The 19,715-nt window shown below is 33.1% G+C and overlaps 1 protein-coding gene across 5 annotated transcripts in view; it reads left to right on the forward strand.

Annotated features, from left to right (window-relative positions):
* Positions 1 to 19,715, forward strand: part of LOC119082722 (teneurin-m) — a 536,832-nt gene that overhangs the window by 462,629 nt on the left and 54,488 nt on the right. For all 5 annotated transcript variants that reach the window (XM_037192307.1, XM_037192305.1, XM_037192306.1 and 2 more), the window contains 2 exons: positions 11,157 to 11,246; positions 11,612 to 11,701. In XM_037192307.1, the coding sequence (XP_037048202.1) occupies positions 11,157 to 11,246; positions 11,612 to 11,701 (180 nt within the window). The remainder of the gene's footprint in view (positions 1 to 11,156; positions 11,247 to 11,611; positions 11,702 to 19,715) is intronic.

Here is a 19,715-nt window from a genome sequence, read left to right on the forward strand (position 1 = left end):
CATCTTTTGCTTAAGATGTCGACAGGTGACGCTCAAAATCTTTTACTTCATTTGTTTATCAGAATTCTTTACAAAGGACTTAAGTGCCGTAAGAAAAATATTTTTTTTCTGCATTAAAAATAAGTTATTTCAATGGAAAATAAATGATAATTGACCCGTCCAATACGTCCTTTGATGACGTAATTTCTTAGAAACGTCCAGTCATCTGTTTTCGACATCGACGCTGAAAATGATCGAGCAGCTTTGATAACTGTTCTGCAGTGCCTTTATTCGCGAAAATATTTTCACGAATTTTCTCAAATTTTCGCGATTTTCTCAAATTTTCACAAAAAACTTTTCACGAAAATTTGAGAAATTTGAGAAAATTCGTGAAAATATTTTCACGAATATTGGCACTGCTGTTCTGTTATATACAAACAGTATGTTCAATTCTAATGAAGTACTAGATTTTGGATGATTTGTATGTAGGCAACATTTCAAACGAAAGATGTGACTGACTTGTTGATTATATGCTGATTCGCTTTGTATTCGAAATAAAGGTTATAAGATCACTTAATTATCTGTATAACTTCTTCTGTTCGCATTCAAATGATTCAACAAACTTTTCCAATGAATTTTAAAGCGTTACGCATGACATAAATTGTCTCAAATAAATAATTGCCTCTAAATACCATTTGCATTTAACAAATTAACAAAAAAAAAGCCATAATGAAATCACATCGCACATGCGTAAAACCTTAACGGCCCTGCCTAAATGGTATAGAATAATAAAAATTCATTCAAAATCCAATATAGAACGGGAAAAAAAGCGATGAAAATAAATGACCATTTTATTCTTAGAATCCATCCCAAGAGATATATTAAGTCAAACGCAACTGGAATAAAATATGAGCCAGAACTAATTCATTCGTGATGAAACGACTTGGAAAAAAAGGTTCATTTCCGAATAATATCAACATTTAAAAATATTTTCTCTAAATGTTACTCTGTTATCATAAATCCCCCAGTGGTACGACAGTTTTGAAACAATTTTCGACAAAAATTTTTAATATTTCACCGAAAGGTGTTTGAATTGAGGATGTACGGACAAAATATTTTATATTTTTCATGTTTATGTGCAGTGTCGTGTCTTCGATGTCTGAGAATTTGACTTTCCCATATCGGTGGTTGTGTTTACATTGGCGATAAAACGAGAGACGTCTTTTCTGTAATCTAAGTCAAACAATTCAAGAACATCAATAAGTGTTTGGCGATCTTGACGTTATAATACAAGAGAAGATGAAAAGTTTATTTTAAAGTGACATGATGGAGATGTTATGAAGAATGTGCTGTGTCACGTCGTTTTTATTTTCTAATTTCCAAAATGACTCAAGATCATATGTTTTCACAAATTCAGAGAAAAAAAAATTTTGTTTTGTTAAAAGGCGGTCCTACTATCTTCGTTTTGTTTTCTTTATTATTAGTTTGTTTATAATGGACAACCGATGCCGAAACATATAATTTTTGTTGTTTAGTTTGGAGTTAACCAAACGTAAATTTTAAATGAACTTTTTTCTCTTTGTTTTTTTCTATTTTACACCGCAATTATATTTATTAGTTCGTTGGTTCTTTCGTTTTTATTAAACTAATAGGATGTTAGCCGGTACTGGTAAATGAAGTCATTATCGAGCCTATATATGGTACAGATGTTTGTAGAACAACCAAACATTGTATGGTGTGGTTCGTAACATCTTAATGTGAATTGTTGATACGCCTCCAATGAGCACCACTTACATTTCGAGGCACTTTTTTGACGTAGATTTATTTAACATTGCAAGCTAAAAAGCTGGCTTTGAAACTATTTTTCGTCTAAACCATTGAACTATTGAGGTTTTTAAAATGTCCTCTATGGCAACCACCAACCTGGGGAAAACAGACTCTCGTTAGTAAACTACGACTTCACTCATTTAAACGTAAAACTACACTTCCGTTCCATTGTTTTGACTGGTACATCTACTTGCGATTTCCAGCATTCTGTTCTAACAAAAAATTTGTCTTGTTCAACCTTCACACTATCGAATCTATTACTTCGTTTGATCAAAAAAAATGTCAATGGAATGAAGTCAGAGCAGTAGAAAAAGTGTGTGTCATTAACTGAAACACTATCGAAATTGTTTCGTGTTCTGGAAAAACATTTCTAGCTTCAACACTCGGACAGATTAACCTGTCACAGACGGCAAGCATAGTAAAGTTTTACTATCTGATCTATTACTTCATTTGAGCGAAGATTTTCCTAGATTGATTTCAGAAATCTTTTACTTCATTTGTTTTGAACATGCTTTTTACTATATAAGACTTCTTTAGTCAGAGCTTGTCGTTTATTATTGCTGTCGTTGTCGATAACAGATGACAGCCGTATGTAACAGATTAATATGAAAATCTTCTACTTCATTAGTTGTAACATGACGTTTTTGTATATAAGACCCCTACAGCTAGAACTGACCGCTTTTTTAGTCTTCGCTATCGATAACCGATGACTTAATCTATCTCATATCTCCGGAGGCTCAGCAGAACATTTTGATAGGAAAACTCTATTTGAGAACCAAAACTACTAATCTAACCAAAACTTCCAATGTAACCAAAACCACTTAAGTTGTAAGTTTTAATTGTTATTGTTTGTTCAAAACAAACAACGCTCTTATTCCTGGTAACGCAATTTACTTTACAATAAAAATTCACTTAGCTACCGATTATGTCCGTCTTGACGACAACAAAAGACTGGGAAATATAAGCTGAAAATCATAAACCATACATGGTCATAAAGCACATATGTAATTTCGATAATCCACTCAAAATGCCCGTCAAATAATCATCAACAGAATAATAAAAATACGAAAAAAAAGATGAAGAAAAAAAAACGAATCGGAAAGAAAAAAGCTTTTCTATTGTTCGCCATTCGAGAAGACAGTAATTTTTGGTGATTACATAAAAACGTATTATTTCTATTAACTTCTCTTGTTCGTACGCGGTCGAAATTTCTTGAGATATGTGCGCGACCATTTAGATATTGATTTTTGATTAGGTTTTTTGGATTTAAAATTGTTGTTGTTGTTGTTGATGCTATTTCTTAATGTTTCATAAATTTCACCTTAAATATGCCGCGCCGATTTTTACAACTTAAAATGTCATAAATTCCCGCCTTAATGATGGATTTAAAGTTTTTCTTTTTTTATTCATCATCATTTCATCTCGCACATATCGTTTATTGATTGTATGTATAAAAGGTTCAATAGTCGATATTGAATTACTCAGTCGGTTTTTTCATCTTTCAATTTGTTATAGTGGATATTGGTGTATTTTTAGGACTTATACGTATATAACATAACGATAAAGCCAATAACCATTATTATATTTAATAATGTATCGAACCTGTTAGCTAAACGACGAGATGAAATATTAACCACGAGAGTTGAAATTTTAGAATTTATTCTTTCTTTCTTTCAAACGATTTCTTTTTCTTTTTTTGACTCTCGGTTGTTTTGTTCATTCGATATCTTACGTTGTGGTATAGAGAATTCATGATCATTGTCAAACACCTATTAGAATTGAATTTATCATCGTCAAATTGATTGAACATTTTGTTGCCTACACACAACAACTACGTACATCCAAACAATTTATAAATAATGTTTCGGTTTTCCATGAAATGCATGACATGTGAGATTGGTTCGTAATCGAACGAAGAAATTTAAAAAAAAAAAAATATTTTATTCGAATATCTATCCGAAAACATTTACATAAATTTTTAAATACGAAAAAAAATCTGTTTTACCTTTGAAAAACAAATATCCGACACACACACTCAACTCATTTAATCATTAATCAAAAATCAAATTTCTTTAAGTTGTTAATTAATTAAAAATAACAACCGAACCGGTAGCTCTATTTAAATAATCACCAGCACCCGATATGGCATCTCTTTAAACAATTTCTTAGAGGTTACTGTAGGTACATAAGAAACGACAAGAAAAAAACAACTTTAACTTTAACTATTAGATTACATCATTTAGTTTGATGATAGAGAATAATAAAAAAAACTTGTCCCTATTCCATTTTCTTCACTCTTTTTCCATTTTGACCATGCTGTATATCCACCCAACTATAGGAAGCCAACATTTTTTTTATGTATATATATAACGACCAACTAGCCAAAACACATAGAAAAAGAACCCAACGTAAAGAAAAACATTAATTCCATATATTTTTCATTATCAACACAATTTCATCAAAAAGGGTGACAAAGCTAAAAATTTAAATCATTTATCTTGCGACTTAAAGTGTGTGTTGTAAAAAATAAAGAAGTGGAAAGGAAAGAAAAGAAAAAACCTTCTTGTAACACGTAGATTTAGACCATGAAGTAATTTATTTTGATTTTTTTCGGAATGGTATTACCTTTTTTTTGGATTATTTTGTACATTCAACATATTTGTAAACATGTCTCTAGCGCTTGACTGTTTTTTTTTCCTATATTAAGCAACATTTTGTAATAAAAAGTGAGTCTCATACACACAAACCAACCTCGTAATTCTCTATTAGCATAACATGTATGACCTTCTTTGACTCATATTCTTATTCTGTAAATATTCCCAATCCCTTGACTTTTCGCATACTACTGTAACATGATTCCATTGTCACACTACTGCTATTTACAATCATTCGAAGATTATATACGGAATAAGAATCAAAAAACAAATTTACTAAACATCGAAGTAGGGATTTGTTGTGTATGTAGAAGATCAATGGCAAGGAATTTCAAATGTTAAAGAAAGACTCATGCAAATCGTCAAACATTCCAGAACTATCAACGGAAGTTCATCGGACATTAGGGCGTATCGAATTTTGAGAATTTTTAGGGTCGCGATAGCCTGTGTGCGGAAAACGTAGATCATTGAAAACTAAGTCCAGGCATATGGTTGATGGATCCGAAGGTGCCCGGGAAGAAGTCCCACCGGACGACTTTAACTTTCAAATGGTCATAACTCGGAAAGTTAAGAGTATTTTTGAAAACAATGTTCTAGCAGGATGTAGAGCGTTAAAAACTCTACAAAACTGCCAAAGAAACCGATGGTCCAAAAGGTGTGTCTGTAAAAGAGTTCAGCTACTGTTATGGAATATTATGTGCACTTACTGGCCAAGGTTACCTCGACTCAGCAACACCGGTTACAGTGTCTGCACTGGCTTCGTGGGCGACGTGGGTACACTTAAAAAGCCCATTCAAAAATGTTGAAAAAGTGGTTTCGGATGGATCGCCGACCGGGACAATGCCTAGTGTACTGGTAGTACTCGACCTCCTCTACAACCTCATGCCAAAAGCTAAACTTAATAATTTGTCTCTCAGGAAATAAAAGTCAAAAACCAAAATGTCGAACTTTCGATGTTAGAAAACCTCGACAGACACACCTTTTGGACCATCGGTTTCTTTGGCAGTTTTGTAGAGTTTTTAACGCTCTACATCCTGCTAGAACATTGTTTTCAAAAATACTCTTAACTTTCCGAGTTATGACCATTTGAACGTTAAAGTCGTCCGGTGGGACTTCTTCCCGGGCACCTTCGGATCCATCAACCATATGCCTGGAATTAGTTTTCAATGATCTACGTTTTCCGCACACAGGCTATCGCGGCCCCTATAATTCTAAAAATTCGATACGCCCTATCGGACATGCTCTTTTTTATTGTATGCACGGACCCGTCCATAATCTAGTTCTTCCATACAAGAAACAGAAATCATATTCGTCTTCTGCACAATGATTCGGTCGTTATCTTCATTGGAAATTGTATGAGTCAATGCAGAGACGTTAGTAGTCAGCTCTGAAAATTGAATCTAGATTTTATAGTCAAGTACAGTACAGGCTGATACTAGATTACACTACTTTTCAGCTGTTAACGAGACTAACAAGGAAAATAAGCGATGAACTCTGACTAATATTATATTTTATTGGAAATTGTTTGTTAAAACTAATGAAGTAGAAGATTCTCTAACAATATTTTATAGTGAAGTAGTAGATTCGATGATGGTGGCATACTTGCTGTGTGCGAAGAGTAAAACTTTTAGACTCTGATACTGGGTACCAATGTAAGTTTAGAAGTTTGACCAATGAACGAATTTATTGACGAGTAAACATTGGTTTTTCTTGATCAAAATGCAGGACCTTTATGGCTCTTGGCACATCTGCTTCTTGTAAAAAGTACTTTAGACATTTTCTTTTAAATTCCGCATTGATTATTTACCACACTCAGGAATATGTAATTATCGAACAAATAATTTTGCATTCTAATTTTACAAAAATAATCGAAGACAACATACCGTTCGTTCGTTCGTTATTGATGGCTTTCATAGAATTTCATAACAGAACTCTGTTTCTTTTAGATATTTATCTTTCACAAGATATTTTTATAGTCAAGATGTTTTCAACGTACACAACGCAAAATAAGATTCATGGATGCTACTCAAACTCAATGAAAAAAATGTCAGAATTTTTTTTTGCCTTTCCTTTCTTACATTCATCTCTCATCTCGTACCCGTGTTATATGTATACCCTCCACTGAAATGATATAACTATATATACTGTTGGATAACAACATATTATATCATATAACATCGAACACATGCACTTCGTATATCCTTTTTCTCATATTTCTTCCAATAAAATTCAAAACCGTAGCTTTCAAACTTCAAATTCATAATATAGTACACTTATCATAATTTACATCCCTTCGTGTTTCGTCTTATACCACCACCGTTTTATGTACATATATAATATGCCGTTCATGTATCTGCATAGTATATATGCATCGTACAATAATGTACCGATGGTATATATGATGAGTTGTTAGCATAGAACAAACACAGTAAAAATGTGGTTCATTCTCTACTTATATGCGAGTTATCTTTTCAGTTAACCGTACTGCCATTCTTCCATACCAAGAAATTCAAGCATCTGTGAAAACAACAATTTTCATTTTCTTGGGATGTTTTTATTTTCACAAACAAAATTCGGCGTAGAGTAAAATTTTAAAACGAAGCGGTTGTTTCTATTCGCTCCTAATACAATATACACATGCCATTTTTAATGGCGGGGATGTGTTGTGTACTTATTATAATGTGTGGGATGCGGTAGTGTTCAGTAATTTATTTATTTAATTTTTTTCGGTTTTGTTTTTGAAATGAATGTTAAGGGTGCAAATAAAGGCAAAACTTACAATGCAAAACTGTGAACTAAATTAACAATTTGCAATTCAAAGGTACCGAAAATTTTGCACACTCAGCTAGAAAAACGTGTCTAAGAAGTAAAAGGAAATTAGTTACTTTCACTATACTGATTCTGGGCTGAGGTTGCTTACTATCACTACAGTGACACTGTTAAATTCTGTTAGCTCTTACGAAGGAGGCATCTAGAAATAATAATTGGACACAAAGTATTCGATAAATATCGAAAGAGTGACGAGAAAAGGGAAAAAGCCAATAATATCTGGAGTAGTGCACGAAAGAGCTTATGAAAGTTTTCTACGACCCATTTCTTCTAAGATGAGAATCTGTCGAATTAATGTAATCGTATCATTCTCATAAATTCTAATTAAGACAATACAATCAAGTATGTTCACATTTTATAAAACTGGTTAACCTGTAACAGGTTATGGGCCCAGTTTGGAAATTAAGGCAGTGGAGAATACTAGTTGAATATTTGTGGATTAAGTGAATTGAATTACTTTGAAAATCGGCATGAAAACGGATTGGGAATAGAGACCAGAAAGAAGAAAATGATGACGACAAGAATGAGAAAGGACAAAGAAAGATTGGACAAATTTAATGGACGAAAGAAGCGAAAAGAAACAAAAATATTTGAGCAAAACAAAAGTAAAGACGACGATGGGGAGAAGAAACAGAAGAAGACGGACAAAAGGAGAAGAAGAATTCGACGGAAGAAGTTATGATGCGCAGAAAAATGGGAAGAATATGAATAAGTGGAAGGAGACATAGTTTGATCCATTTTTTGTAGTTTTTCTGAAGGATTCTTTTAATTAGTGTAATTTTTTAGAATAAGAAGAAGTGAGGAAGTAGCATTCTCATCAGATTTAGTTAACAACCAAATAAGCTCTGGTGCAATCCTAAATGCTTTGTTCATTCGGTTTGAATCAGTAGTTCAATAAAGATCACATTTAACAAAATTGCTTTTACTCTTCGTCATAAATTGAATCCTCTACCAAAAGCATCCGCCCGTTGAAAGTAATATTGTATTAGTAAGTCTGTAATTACCGTTCATATTTCCTCCACAATACCGTCAATTCTTCAAGAGCTTGTAGTAGATCTACAGGGAATGTAATAAAGTTCAACGACAATAAGAGTCTTATGCCTTCCTTTCCAATAAATAATTTTCCGACCAACTTTCGTTTAAATTCTAAAACCACGTGGCATTCACAAACTCACAAAAAAAAGGACAAAGAGACGCCCCTATGTCGGGACATCAATTTTATCATTCGTGAAACTTTTTGTTGTTGTTGTTCCTTCAAATAAATATTTTCTTTCAGTTACGATCCGCAAGATGCGCTTATATCTTACCAATTCATTTTTATTTAATTTTTTTTTTTCTGTTGTCTTGGTTTTTTCTCTTCTTTTTTTTGGTTTTGTTCATCTCCTATTCGATTTTCTATGTGCTCCGAAGAATTCCCATTCTATTAAAGAAATGGAGGAAAAAAAAATATTGAAGTGAATATCTAAAACCGATGCAATTCAATTGTTTTATCCTCGATGGAGAGTTGTTGGTCTTTTCTTTGACGTATTTTATTTTTAGTTTTATATTTCTATTATTATTTTTATTGTTTACAGGTTTTTTTTTTCCTTCAATAAATTATCATTATTATTGTTGTTGTGCTGGTTGGTTTTGTTTTGTGCAGTTCGGTTTTTTTTTATCATATTTTTAATATAAAAAAGAGTGGAATTTCTTCATTTTAAAATTCATTCGGCGTCTTTAATGATAGGGCACTCGCTACAACACAAGAAAGCAATATGCGAAGAAGGTGCATTGTAATTTCAATAAATTGTATATTGTTCGCTCGGCGTGTACGTATATATATATATCTACAATCATAACAAATATATATATCTATACTCCACTTACTCTCTGGTGCGGTTGTGTTTATTATTGTTATTGTTTATTTATATTTTATTATTTAATTCTGTTAGCTCATCCGGAAAGGGAATTTATTAATAGAAGTAAAAAAATTAAAAAGACGGGGAAAAAGAGGTAAACGAATAAGCATACACACATATATAACAACAAAAAGGTTGTTTAATTACTGTAATAGCGTTATGCGTGGGTGGGTTGGGCTTTTAATTTTGTTTTCCTATCAATTCCGCATGATATGCACAAATATATATGATGAAAAATTATTGTTGCCGGGAGGGGTGTGGTAGGAACGAGCGAACTTTATTTTTTTTTTTACCTATTTTAAATGTTCGTTGTGAAAATAGTTTGCTTTTTTTTCGCAAAGTTTTTCTTAATTGTTTCATGAAATGATTTGAAATTAATGTGGCGAAAAATATGACTAATTACAGAAACTTGCTCAGCATGACGCTATTATTATAATTTCATATTTACCACCATGACGCACGGACGTTATAACTAAGTTTTTGCAGTGACAAAATAAATAGAAGCTCAGCCCTCGTTTATGCGAGGAAATTTGTAGAAATTGCCGATTAGCTGTTTGTTAGTTTACATAAAAAAAAATGAAACAGTGGGTGCGTGGTCTGCATGTGTCCATGTCCATTGGAAAAGTGTTTATTAGGCTCTAATTAATCATCAAAATATTTACTCGTTCAATGGAATCAATTGATCACATTATCATGGTCATTCACGTAGAAAATATCAAAACGATTCACTAGAAGAAACAGTTATGAGTCGTATAGCTTACGACCGTCCCATTTTTAATTCAATAAAATAATTTTAATTCCAAATAATCTTTCACGTTTCTTTGCAAACAACTTCGTGAAAATGCACCTAACGAATCTATCTCTCTTTCTCTATCCCTCTCAATGTTGTGATTTGATAGCACCCACTTGTACACAAGTTCATAATCTCCAGCAAAGACTGCTCTCGTGGAAATGTTTCTTTTATTTTTGTTTCAAAAATAATTCCCCAAAGGGTTTCCATAATACGAGTTATGCATGATACTACATTTACAATTTAATGTTTTGATGGTACGCTACACACAACATATATATATACACTACTCTCTCGTGTGCAAAGTAGAATTCCTGCAATTGTTTTAAGCGTTTTATTGTTACGACTTTGGTTTCGGTTTCTTTCTTTCTTTTTTGGTTGTTATTTTACAAACAATTTATTAATGAGAATGATTATATGCTAGTAGCTTACCATAGACATCACAGAAGTTTATAATTATTTTATGTAAATTTAACAAATTTTTTTTTTTAATATCCCACTTTACGGTTGGAAATTATACATTTTTCAAAGTTTTTTTTTTAAATTTTTATTTCTTTCCTTACTTCTTATACTTGAAGCAATCAATTAAACGAAACTTACATAAATTCCATTAGGTCTTTTTCATTCTCAAATTGAAAAGTGCCCGCATTTTAGTTATTAAAACTGAAACAAAAATTCTATTCATATCCCGGAGAAGTTATTTTGAATGCAATGGAAATTCCGTAGCGTGCGTAAAATTTTCTTTTTTTTTCGAATTTCCAAGAGAAAAAAAAACTTCTTTTCCAGTAAGAATGATATTTACCAGAGATTGTCGACATGTTTAAATATACGACTCGTAAATATACTTATATGTGCCGTATACAATTACACATTGTATGTGGTAGACTGATGAGTTCTGGCAGTGTTGTCAGTTTTGGAAAACTCACGTGTATATATTTAGAAATATTCGTGCGGTAAAATTAAAACGTATCCTTACATGCAGACAATTATGAACCAGAAAATATTAAAAGATTAATAAAAACCGTCACATTAAATGCCACTTTTGACGAGTTCTAATTTAGACCACATTTTAATTTCAAATAAAATTTGTTTCGCTTATAATTATCGCAACATGATTGATCGTTAAAATGATTTGTTCCTTTTAAATTAATTTACGTTTTTGTTTTGTTCTTTTCACAGGCTGTCTCCTTGACGGAGTCCCGCCTTCGGCACCACCAGATGTACCTCCGCGAAATCCAACAATGAGTCGCATGAATGGAAGATTAACCGGTAAGGTTTTGGAATTTTGGTTTTGGTCGTGATGGGGACGGTTGCTAGGAATCTCGCGCCGCGTCATTCACAATAATTAACATTTTGACACATTTTGACACATTTTGTATAAGGAAGATGTCACGGTGTCGGGGAATCTCGCACACGCGATCATAGTATGCGTCCTTTTACGACATGTAACGAAAAGTCATGACTGTGCGAGATTCACCACTTAGAGGTGAATCTCGCACACCATGAATTTGTGTGGTGTGCGAGATTACCCTACCCCGATGTCACTTTGTGAATTATTGTGAATGACGCGGCGCGAGGTTCCTTAACACCATGAGGACTCACATATTCACTAACGAATTGTCTTTGTTTGATAGGTAACCCTTCCGATTTGGGTGCCGATTTCGAACCGTCTTGCTTAGTTCGTACTCCATCAGGAAACGTATACATTCCAAGTGGAAATTTAAGTAAGTCATCTTCAGCTATTCCATAAAAGTTAACTTTTAAGCTCACTCTTACATTTTAAAATATGTCTCACAGACTCACAAACGTCAAAACGTATCAATAAATCTACTAGTCAATTTCTAGAGTTTTAAACAAAATCTATTACATCATTAGTTTAAACGTCGTCGATAACAGACGGTTAATCTCTAGGAGACGTTTCGACTAATTTTGTCTACAAATTCTAATCATTAAATTCTATTCCGTTAAGAGGTTTTAAGGCTCACGCATTTGGTGATGAAAATATTCCCATCGTAAAATGAAAATACTCATACCACCACAGCCCAGTAGCATTGTCAATATAAAGTTTCCTCTCTCTCTCTTCTGTTCATTTTAATTTCAAATCATTGTGGAAAGTAAATCTCTATTCAACCAACATTTTCTTACCACTACACTCCATACACATATTTCCCCGGGTATAAATTCACCAGATACGGTGCTCCTCTGTATGTGAATGTTCACGAAAGCATTTTCTTATTTTTGCTGTCGTTAACTTCTGTCATCATCATCCATAATGTAATAATAATACAACAACTCGAGAGCGTGAACACATTACCCACCGACGAGACATTACAACTCCAGTTAAACAGTTTTCCTGAAGTATCAAGCCATAAATTAATTAATTTCAACGTAATTAGACATTAATATGGCTTTGGTGTATTATATAGAAATAGGAGGACCGTACGTGGATGTTGATTTATTTTACAAAATAAATAAAATAAAATCTTTTCATTGGTTTATGGCAAGGTTTTGCTTCTGCTCGCGTATTTATTTGATGTGGGTTCCCCAAAAAATGGTCTATAGCATTATTTTCCACGTGATATTATTGTGCAGACGATATAATTTAAGTCTGGACGGTTTTTCCTTTCGCTTTAAGAAATATTACCGATACGGGCTGCTAGGAGTATGAAGTATTCTTTTCGAGGTGAATGAAATCATCAATGTTAATACAGAAAAAAACGAAAGATGAGAAGTCATATTCGTTTTCTGTTAGTGCAAGAGATGCGCAGGATGAGCGGGTTGTAAAATGTTCGGGTTGGCTTCGGATTAGTTTTCGAATATAAAATTCGGGTCTGGTCGGGTTTTCCTAACTAAAGCCCGACGCGAACGAAATCATTCAAAGTTTCATAAAAAGTGACAGAATGAGATGTTTTTCACTGTGAAACATCTTATCTTGCAATTCAATTTTAAATAAACCTTTCCCACATGACCTGTCAATTAAGTGTTTCCAGTTTATGATATTTTGGCGCAAAATTTGAAAACGCTTTAAAGAATTCAAATTTCGCGCCAAAATATCAAAAACTAGGAAATTTTGTTTTTTTTTTCTTAAGGTGAATAAACTGTAATTCGACGAAAGCTTTAAACGAGCTATAAAATTTTCTGGTTGGGTTCCGATTACATAAACTAAAACCCAGTTGAGATTAGGCGGGTTTTCCAAAAAAAAAATATCTCAAACCGCTCATCTCTAGTCGGTGCGTATTTCTGACAATCTGATCTGATTTCTGGCATTTATTTAACAAAATTTGTCTATGATTTATAATTTTATCATTCCATTTGATGTTGAAATACGACCATTTTATAGTCCTCCACTGGTGCTGGTATATGCCAGATCTTTTATGCCATTTTCTTGTATAAAAAGCAGTGAAATTAAACGGCGACGATTCAGTTTTTTTTTTATCGGAGGCACCAAATTGAATTATCCTCTACGAAATGTTCCTACCTTTCCACCTATATTGAGATCATACATATATACCGTGCAGCATACGGTTAGAACGGGTGGAAATCTTTCTATGGAAATGATTATAATTCCGGATGTACTGTACATAATATAAATTCAGGGTGTTTCTTCATAAGATATATATTATAATATGGTGAACAGTATGAACGTATGTTCAGTATATCGGTATGTTATAAATATGGATGGGAAAACCGTATATATGTACGTAAAGATACACACTCGGCATGCATGATATATCTGTCTCAGTATTATGTAACATAAACATGCGATTATTGCAAGTGCACAGGATAGACCAAAAAGCTCTGAATAATTTATGCAAATTGAACATAATTTCACGTTATGGCCATATTTAGGCCATGTTTTATGATTTGGTTTTTAGCTGTAAAATTTTAATGAAACAAATTTCATTGTGGATTTGTCGTGCATTTTGCATAATTTATGCTTTAAAATTTTGTTCGATGGATAATCGATAAATTATTGAAAGTAATTGGGGAACAATTTCCGTGAGACAAAGAACTCGAAACCCTGCAATCGAACACAACGGACTTAATCAAACTGTTTCACATTTCAACTAATTGAATGGAAGGGAAGGACCCTTAACAACCCCTAAAAACCATCTACATCTAGCAATAAAAGAAATTACTACCGGAACTAAAACTAAGAACAATTTTCTCGTAATAATTGAGAATTTAACGGAATCTAAAATGCGGACGGTAAATTTAATTTTCTTCTTTTTTATCTGCACTCATGTTTTCATGTAAAACCGAAGATTTACTGCATATTCTGCATAACAATTTAGCTACGAAATGCTATTTTAATTGCCAAATTTTTTTGTGTACGTAAATATTCCAAACGTTTTGAATTTTCTTCACCCAGCCCTATGGTAAATAAAATCTTGATGTTTGTCTAATGAAATTTCACAGATTCATAGGTGAGAATTGATTCGTCTGTATTTATATAGCCTGGTTCTAACAACATTTGTTGCTTAATTAAAGGTGTGTTTGTAGACAAAATTACCAATATTGTTTCGCTTATAAGATTTGAAAATTTAAAGGACAATTCGAACAACCTAACTTTTCGTGATCATTAGAGAGATGTAATTGAATCAAATATAGTGACTTCACAGGAAGGTTCTGATAGATAATAACTCCGTAAATTACAATCTGTTGTAGTGTCGGGGACTTGTAACTCATAATCCTAAAGCATAGGTGATAACTCTTGAGAAGGTACAACTTTCTGGAAAGGGCAACTATCGAGAAATGGTAACTTTCTGGAAAGGGTAACTCTCAGAAAAGGGCAAGTCTTGGGAAAGAGCAACTCTATGGAAAGGACAACTCTAGGAAAAGAGTAACTTTGGAGAAAAGCTAATTCTTAGGAAAGGGTAACTATCTGGAAAGGGTAACTATCAGGAAAGGGTAACTATCAGGAAAGGGTAACTCTCAGGAAAGGACAAATTTTGTGAAAGTGTAAATCTCTGGAAAAGAATAACTTTTAAAAAGGCTAATTTTTTGGAAAGGGCAACTCTATGGAACGGACAACTCTTGGTAAGGTACAACTTTCTGTAAAGGACAACTATAGATAAATGGTAACTATCTGGAAAGGGTAACTCTCAGGAAAGGGAAAATTTTGTGAAAGGGTAAATATCTGGAAAGGGCAACTCTAGTAAAAGGGTAAGTTTCAAGAAAGGCTAATTCTTAGTAAAGGGTAACTATTGGGAATGGGAGAAAGACTAATTCTTAGTAAACGGTAACTATCTGGAAAAGGTAACTCTCAGGAAAGGACAAATTTTGTGAAAGGGTAAATATCTGTAAAAGAATAACTTTTAAAAAGGCTAATTTTTGGGAAAGGGCAACTTTATGGAACGGAAAACTCTTGGTAAGGTACAACTTTCTGTAAAGGGCAACTATCGAGAAATGGTAACTATCTGGAAAGGGTAACTCTCAGGAAAGGGAAAATTTTGTGAAAGGGTAAATATCTGGAAAGGGCAACTCTAGTAAAAGGGTAAGTTTCAAGAAAGGCTAATTCTTAGTAAAGGGTAACTATTGGAAATGGGAGAAAGACTAATTCTTAGTAAACGGTAACTATCTGGAAAGGGTAACTCTCAGGAAAGGACAAATTTTGTGAAAGGGTAAATCTCTGGAAAAGAATAACTTTCAAAAAGGCTAATTTTGGGAAAAGGGCAACTCTATGAAACGGACAACTCTTGGTAAGGTACAACTTTCTGTAAAGGACAACTATAGATAAATGGTAACTATCTGGAAAGGGTAACTCTTAGGAAAGGGCAAATTTTGTGAAAGGGCAAATCTCTGGAAAGAGCAACTCTAGTAAAAGGGTAAGTTTCAAGAAAGGCTAATTCTTAGGAAAGGGTAACTATTGGTAATGGGTAGCTCTAAAAAAATTGGAGCCATCGAGGAGTTGTAACTCTTGATGAATGGGAACTTTTGAGGAAGGTGTTGTTATAGAAACGATTGGCTAAAATGGGCAATGGGCACGGAAAGTAAAAAGAAACACATTTCGAAAGTTTGTGTAGTTCTAACGAATCAAATCAGCTTATTCTAGCAAACTAAAAGACAAAAGGAAATCAGATGCAATGGAACATTATTTATGGACGAAACAATATCGAAGCCACTAAGCAACACACAGATCGAAGCCAAACAAAAACAGAAAAATTCTGAGAAATGTTTTCGTTCATAGATCCTATCCATTTCTTGGATCTGTACAGTAATGCGACATTCCATAATCATATATATAATGACATTTCGTCTATTGAATAATAAAGTAACAATCGAATCTATTTTCCCAATAATATGGTTGAACGGACAAGAGACAACCATACAGCATAATCGATGCGGTTATCCAACTTTAATTGGAATTAATTAAATTGGCTGACAAAGTCATGAATTATTTGTTTGTTTGTTCGTGTGCCATTTTTTTTTGCGTTCATTTGTTGAAATATTCGCATTTTCTTTGACAATTAAATTTATTTATATTTGATTGACAGTCAATATTTTAATTGGATGGTACGTTGCACACACATTTAAAACATAAATTATACACAAGTCGAAATGGACATTTAAGCGCGTATGATAAATATGTTTTGAATTATAACGCATTTGCCCAAGCATGCATGGTTACCATTTATTACAGTCGTTCAATTGACGATGTAATGCTAAATTAAATTATTTGATTGGGTGGATGCTCCGCTTGGATGTAAAGACAAGAATTATTTTCCATTGTACTGTTTGATGTTCTCGTCAATGTTATATTTGCACATACATTATCTCCAACAGTGAACTATTGTCTTGTCTTATTTTAATTGAATGTGAATAACGATTCGAAGGGTTAATTCAGCATTCCTTTATCATTTTGCTAAATGATTGCGATCCGCCTGCAAAGGTAATGCTATACATAAATAATTCGATTTGTGAGAGGTTATTTATGTCAGTTGGTTTTGAAATTTTGAGAGTGCCAATTGGAACGAACTTTGTCTCTAATTAACGTTGTAAACTAATTTTTTTTTTGTTTACAATTTTGGGGTGCACAGGATCATCTAGATACTTCTGACTAAAGCAGGGACTAATTTTGAGAAAACGTTTTTTCAATTTTCTCAAAACTTTTCAATTTTCTCAAAAAATTTCCTAAATTTTCTCAATTTTCCCAAAATAATTTTCTCAAAAATTTTCCAATTTTTTTTTAATTCCTAAATTTTTTCAATTTTTCCAAATTTTCCCAAATTTTTTCAATTTTTAAGAAATAAAATTCCAAAAATTTTCTCAAAAATTTTCCCAAATTTTTTAAATTTTCCCAATTTTTTTCAATTTTCCCAAATTTTCCAAATTTTCTCAAATTTACTTTAAAATTTTCTCAAAATTAGTCCATGGCACTAAAGTCTAGAAAAACTTAAACCTTACAAATTCTACTTCAAACAATGGTGAAAACTCGTATAACCAGATGATTTTAAACAGATTTGATATGTTCCATCCTCCGTTTGGGTCAATTAACCTGTCACAGACGACAGACGGCAAGCATATCATCAGTAAAATGGTCGAATCTGTGACTTCCAATCATCGAATATTTTCAAAAAATTTATGCAAAATCTGCTACTTCATTTGTTCAAACATCAAACATTGCTATATATGACTGCATTAGGCATAACTCATCAATTGCTGTTGGCGTCGTTGTAGATAACAGATGAATAGCTGCCCGTAACAGGCCAAGGGGTAAACAAATTGTGCCTATACGAGTTTTTGAATTAACATTTGTAAGGATATTGATAGGATTCCAAGATTGGATCAATATCAATTAACGTTAAGTTTCTGTTTATTATATACAACAGAAACAGTAGCACAGCAGTTACGACCATTCTATTCATTTGACACTTTAAATGTGCGCGGAATAAATTCCTGTTCTGCTAATTAATTTATCTAATGCGCTAAAAGCAATTTAACATCAATTGATAGCGAGTGCACATATGCGCGCATTTCTATAAACTGCAGAAGAGCTCCCCTCCAACACCCGATGTAGAAATATTTTATTCGTAATGCGATTAAAACTGCAAAAATTTATGAAGGGCGAATCAAATGCACATGCACATTGCACATCGTTTATTATGGAACCCTGTTAATGTCGAAACATACCATTCGTTCTTGTTTATAAATACCATATATATGCGCTACTTGTTAATCGCACACACGTTTCGCCACCGTAAACAGACTATACTCTTAATACATTCGTTATACTGAATTGCATAATCCCTTTTTTCAATAAATTATTTAAAAATAAAAAAAAAACTTTTTATTGCTTTCATCGTGGCTGCACTACGTGTCTTATAGTATGTTTGGCTTTTGAATGTTTGGATTAAAAAAAAAACGGAATTTCGAACTGCAAATACATATCGAACGATGGAAATGATTGTTGGGACCACTTTCCCGCACTGATTAAAATATTATAAATTGAAAGAACAAGAGGAAAATGTTTTATGGGCGCATGCGTTTCCATTATAAATAAAATAAAAATATTTATGTATTTCTCAGCAATATTGCGTAATATTTATGTTAACCCTCAATCAAGCACATTTTCTGTGTGCCTCTCTATATATAAATAATGTGCCAGTCAAGGGTAAGTTTTTTTTTTTATACGGCACCGGAACGCTTCATCTTAAAGTTATACAAATACAATGCGTGTGTATAACACTACATTTATGTACGTACGTAGTATATAATACGTGTAGCTGGTATATATGGTTTATATTTACGCCAACAAGAACAGAAGATTGTAATCTTTGTTACACAAAATAAAATTCTAGCAACACACAGAAAAAAAAGTGTGGAAAAAAAATTATATTGGCGAAAATGGAACATAAAATACGCGAATATTGCTGATTATTTATTGAATTTAGTCGTAAAATATTTATTGTTCCCTTTTCCAATGGTGTGGGACGGTGATTTTGTTTGTCTTCTGTAATGCAAGGCATCGGGATAAATATATCAATATATGGTATGTAACAGGGCCCCATAATGCTTTGATCAAAATCAATTTGTGTGATTAGGTTTACGGGGGTATAATAATCCCGTAGCATAATCCTGACTTCGATCAAGTGATGAAATGGTTTATTATGTTGAACCAAAAAAAAATCCTTTTCCATGCCTTCTGTTAACACAAGGTTTTTCGTTTTCTCCCTCACTGTTCGACTCTCTGGAAGTTATATTTGCATGACATTGTTCGACAAACATATACGCAAAGTTCATCCGTTTAAAATAAATAAAGATAAGAGAAAAGGTAATCGCATTCCACACCCGAAAAAAAAACAACAGAAATTCCATATCCACATCCACCCTCTTTCAGTGATGCTGTCATTTTTTTAGCGTGGCTAACCCCAAAAATGTAATTCTCAAGTACATTATCATGTTTCCCAACGCTGTTGGATAATCACACCGAGTGGAGTGCAAAAGATATGTGTGACCTAACAGTGTACGTAAAAGTGACACATTTTTTTGTTTGTCCACAAGGCCATGTGTGATTCAGCATTCAGTGCTTTTCGAAATTGCTTCATTTCAAGATCTGAACCTGACAACAACATAATCTGTTTCGGCAATGCTATGCTCTCATAGCGACCCATACTTTTCCGGCTTGCAACGTAGCGAATGTTAGTAGCGAATGGTATAAATTCCAGCGCGCCGACAACCATGCCATACATCCAGTTACATATACGGTGTGTACCTTAAATAAAGAACCGTACATGT

Source organism: Bradysia coprophila, unplaced genomic scaffold, assembly GCF_014529535.1.
Source record: "Bradysia coprophila strain Holo2 unplaced genomic scaffold, BU_Bcop_v1 contig_476, whole genome shotgun sequence".
Classification (NCBI taxonomy): domain Eukaryota; kingdom Metazoa; phylum Arthropoda; class Insecta; order Diptera; family Sciaridae; genus Bradysia; species Bradysia coprophila.